This window comes from Pteropus vampyrus, unplaced genomic scaffold, assembly GCF_000151845.1.
Source record: "Pteropus vampyrus isolate Shadow unplaced genomic scaffold, Pvam_2.0 Scaffold33, whole genome shotgun sequence".
Taxonomy (NCBI): Eukaryota; Metazoa; Chordata; class Mammalia; order Chiroptera; family Pteropodidae; genus Pteropus; species Pteropus vampyrus.
In genome coordinates, this window is record NW_011888814.1 from 9,300,387 (window position 1) to 9,305,208 (window position 4,822).

The 4,822-nt window shown below is 34.6% G+C and overlaps 1 protein-coding gene across 2 annotated transcripts in view; it reads right to left on the minus strand.

Moving 5' to 3' along the window:
* The window catches only part of UBE2H (ubiquitin conjugating enzyme E2 H), a 92,404-nt gene that overhangs the window by 39,274 nt on the left and 48,308 nt on the right, over positions 1-4,822 (minus strand). For both annotated transcript variants that reach the window (XM_011357224.2, XM_023528939.1), the window contains exons 2-3: positions 1,915-1,991; positions 1,296-1,370 (exon numbers count right to left, since the gene is read on the minus strand). In XM_011357224.2, coding sequence (XP_011355526.1) covers positions 1,296-1,370; positions 1,915-1,991 — 152 coding nt within the window. The remainder of the gene's footprint in view (positions 1-1,295; positions 1,371-1,914; positions 1,992-4,822) is intronic.

Here is a 4,822-nt window from a genome sequence, read left to right on the forward strand (position 1 = left end):
GAAATATCCAATTCAATTATCCATAAAGTATTTCTCGATTACTGAGTTCAGAAAACTCACCTAAGGGACCGTGAGAGAAAATCACCAGTCGATTCTTAAAATGAACACTAACCTGAATTCCTAGCCTGAGAAAGAATTATAGATGCTCTATAGTATTTTTATAGCACAAAGCTCTAAAGCACGTCAAGTGGATAGATGTCAGAAAGAGGCTGTTGCTGCATTTGATTAGGAATTAGTATGACGATCCTAACTTTTCTGCATTATTTATCCTACGCAGCAATGTGAGGGGCTATAATCAAAGCATAAAACTCAGAATGTCTTTGATCTACCTCTTTTAAAAAACCCTTTTGTTGGGGTAGGAGTGTGTGTCTCATCACCAAGAGATCTAGCATTAGTTCCAAAACCAAGCCCACAGCAGCAGCAGCAGGTCTGAACCCCAGCAATTCTGAATGTGAGGCTCAGCGTGACATGTCAGAATGCTCGATATATTCCAATTTTATTTTCTTTTTTCTGAAACTGGTCAAAATTTTATATTTTAAAATCATCTATAGAATTAAATTTTTAAAAGTTGGCTTAAGTTACTACCATCCTACAATTTCAAAATATTTAAAGCTGTCCACCTCCAAACAGATATACCTCTATAGTATCTGACACTAGAATATCTAAATTATCACTAAATGCCTTATGGGGGGTGACACATTAACAATATCACCAGTTAAGGCAGAAGGAATATGAAAACGAGGAAAAAGTACCTCTTTATACATCCCACTGAGGTTTCTACTCTAGTTTCTCCAGAATTTAGAGGGCTGAAAAGATTGGGAGTGAAGAGAATGGAAAATGGTCATTTCATTGCTAGGAACCCAGAGCTGGAGTGAACAAAAGCAAAGTAGGATACAGAGAGGATTTTTAAATGACAGAATCAGAACAGATACTATATAATATTAATTCCAACAACCTAGCATTTAAAATGAGATTTAAGACATATTATTTTATTGCTAACAGCCTGAATGGACAGTGGTTCTTATGACTATTAGTTTAATCTGACCCTGAAAGACAGAAAAATCTAGAATTATAGTCATTACAATCATGCAAAGGGTACATTTTAACATCTTCTATAACACTTTGAAAGCATCTCCCTCATCCCTGCAAAGTCACTGATTTAACCAAAGTCAAAAAAAGGACAAATTCAGTTAATGAACCACTTCTGGAATTATCTCCTACGAAATGCAGAATTTTTTTTTTTTTTCTCTTTGGTATCAAAACTCTCTAAGGCGAGAAACTAGGTAGTTACCTACCTATAGATGGAGATTTGAAAGGGTATTTATCAGGAAGGTCCACTCTAACTTTCCATACTCCGCCTTCGTATGGTGCTGAAAGAAAAGTAAAACCATTAAAACATGAAATCCTAATCTCTTTTGAAAACCTTGCAAATTAATTCTTTCAAGAGTCAAGGACTTCTATGACTCTATGTCAGATTAAAATACTTTTCTTTAAAAGATCTAGAGTTAGAAAATAAGCAAAGATTCACTTTTTCCCCCAAATTTATCTGATTCTTTAAAGTATTAAAGACTATTCGATTATTTGCTAACAGCCTCCTACCTCAATCTACCCCATGCCCCGCCCCCAACAAAAAGAAAATAAATCAAACAAAAAAGCATTTCCCTAATCTATCCATGTGGCCATCCATAACAAAACTCAGAATTTAAAATTTGTTTAATACCATCACATAGAGATAAAAGAGAAAAGCATATAAAGTAACTATGATAACAGCAAGATTTCCTCACTTGTTCTACAGTTCAATTAAACTTACTTTTCAAAAACTACACATACCATCATCTTTGATGTTTTCATCGTCTATTAAAGAGCAGAGTAAAAGATTGTAATAGAAGAACACATACCAACAGATGTACTTACTTCCTTGTGGTCCATAAAACTTCACTACAAATTCATTGAGTCCTCCCAGGATTGTAACCTCATGTTTACTCTCAATGCTAAGGTGGAAGGTAAAGGAAATTACACAGGCTTTATATTCCCTGGAAGAACTAATGATGACATCTTCAAGATATGCCATTTAAAGTGTTACCAACATTTGACATGAAACCAATAAAATATACATAATAATTCTGGTAATTTAGAAGGCAACATATACACTTGTGAAAAGAATGAGTGAGCTTTAGATTCAAAGAGACTGGTGTTCAGATACCAGGACTGCCACCTACTGGGTTTGTGAGCCTAAACACAATCACGTAAACTTACTCCCTGAGCCTTTGTTCTCTTTTCACAAATCAGGAAAACATTATTTAATAGGATTTCTATGCGTATTAAATATGTAAAATACCTGACTTTTTTGTATATACTGTCCGTAAATGAAAAATGGCCACTTAATTTTAGTTTTTCTCCCCTCTGTACTCTCTCCTTCCCAGGTGATCCCAGTGAGCCTTTAACATAAATCCAGAATTCCCCTTAGTCAAATTCAAATACTCAGCAAAACACCAATTCTCCTAAACTGCAAATGCCATGTTCCTAAAATTATGCTAAGGAAAGTCCCCATGATTTTCTCCTTGGTTTAGAGAATAGAGATACAATATTATTACGAGTAGTACTACCAAATGCAAAAGACCAGCCCTCCCGAAAGAGAGAAAGAGAGAGAGAGAGAGAGAGAGAGAGAGAGAGAGAGAGAGAGAGAGAGAGAGAGAGAGTGTGTGTGTGTGTGTGTGTGTGTGTGTGTGTGTGTGTGTGTGTGTGTGTTTTAAATCTTGTCTGAAGCATTTATTTTCACCTATTCTTTCCCTCCCTCCTGAACCCCCATCCTCCTTAGACTGTGGGGCTCTGGGATTATAATCATAGAGGAGTAACACTTCTGTGTTCTTTCCTCAAAAACTTATCTGTCACTAAGACTCTCACCCTTTTAAGGTACTAAAATTCAGTTACACAAACCTAACCAATTCATCTTAGTAGAAGAGAGGGCTACTGTTTTAATATGTTTCATGTCTCTCTCTACTTTGTGGTCTAACCCAATAATAACTCTAACAGAAATTTTTGGTGAGGGGGGTTCTGGAGAGCTCTCAAATCCCATGTAACATTAAAAAATAAAACAACAACAACAACAACAAAAAACCCAGATACGACAGACTGGTCTCCTTTTTCGCAATAAGCAGTGCAAACTACATGTACTATTATACAAAAGAGAAAGAAGCCAAAGAATTTTAAAAGTGATCTCTTAGAGAAAAATGGTATTGTAAAAGATTTTAAATTTAAGTATTTGGCTCTCTAAACCTCTGTGCTGTAAGCCACAGAACAGACAGTGAGGCTGGGTATGTATTTTTGGCAAAGTCCTTATTTAAGAGTCTTGAACAATATCCACTAGAGATATTAAGTAAAATAATTTAGTCTATGCTAATTTGATCTAACTACTTGAACAACATGCACCCTGAAAGGATTCAAATAGTATCCACGTTGGAAAACTAGCTTCATTTCTCATGGTGAAATGACACATACACGCATGCTTTGGTATACTAAATTCTTCCTGACCAGTCACCCTCTGCCACCCTGCAAAATATTCCAAAGCTAATGCTAATATAATAGAAGTACAACATGTTTAAATTGTTTTAAAACAAACGAAAAAAGTACCCTTGTGTTAATGAAAGAAAAAGAAGCAAATCTAGTTACAATAAGCAAAAGGAAATATAAGCAATAAAGTCCTTAAAGGAAACACTTAAAAAAAAACACACACATAAAGAATAGCAGATGCAGGCACGCACACAGACACTTAAAACTTCTGTATTGTAAAAGACAGTTAAGACAAAGGACAAACTAAGAAGAAAAGAATTATAGCATATGACCTAAAAATGTGGATTTTTTAGAAAATAAGGAGTTATTACAAAGCAATAAGCAAAATTAGAAACACCCCAACAAAGGCCAGAACAGCCAAATTAAGAAAATTCAAATGAGCAAAATTAAGCTATGAAAAGTTCAACCCATTAATTTAGAAATGAGACATTTTTCACTAAAAATTGATAAAGATGAAAGCTGGATAAAACCTAGTATTCAGTGGAGTATAAATTAGCATTCCTGAGGACAAATTTGGCACTATATTCCAAAACTTAAAATGAATTTACTCTTTTATTCAAATTTCACTCCTATGAAGTTATGTTTTAAAAATAACCAGACATTGCTGGTGGGAGTGTGAAATGATTTCAATCACTTGAAAACTTGGCACTGTGGAGCTGCACATATGCATAGCCTATGCCCATCAGCACCACTCCCAATAGATATGTATAGCTGCATTCCACAAATCACAAGTCTAAGAATGTTCATAGCACTGTTTGTAATATCCAAAACTTAGGTTTTAACCCAAAGGTTCATCAATAATAAAAAGGATAAATTATGGTAAAGCCACCCAACAGAGTATCACACACCAATAAAAAATGAACTGCTACACATAAATCTGAGTCTCACAGATATAATAGTGAGTCAAGCATCCGGATACCAATGAGCACATACGGTATGATTCTATTCACACACATTTAAGTAGGCTAAATGAATCAATGGTATTAGAAATCAGGATAGCAGTTACCCTAGCGGGGATTGTGATCATTGGAAGGGGGCTTGAGGGGGACTTTGAGGGTGCTAATTACACCTTTACTATCCCATTTATCACTGAGCTACAAAAATTATTTGTTCACTTTTTGTATATATTTTACTGTTTAATAAAAAGTTCTAAAAGTAAGACGTCTGATACATGTGTAAATACTGAAATATTTGAAATTTAAAATGGAAATAATCTAAAAATTTATCAATAGGAAACTGAATAAATGAATTA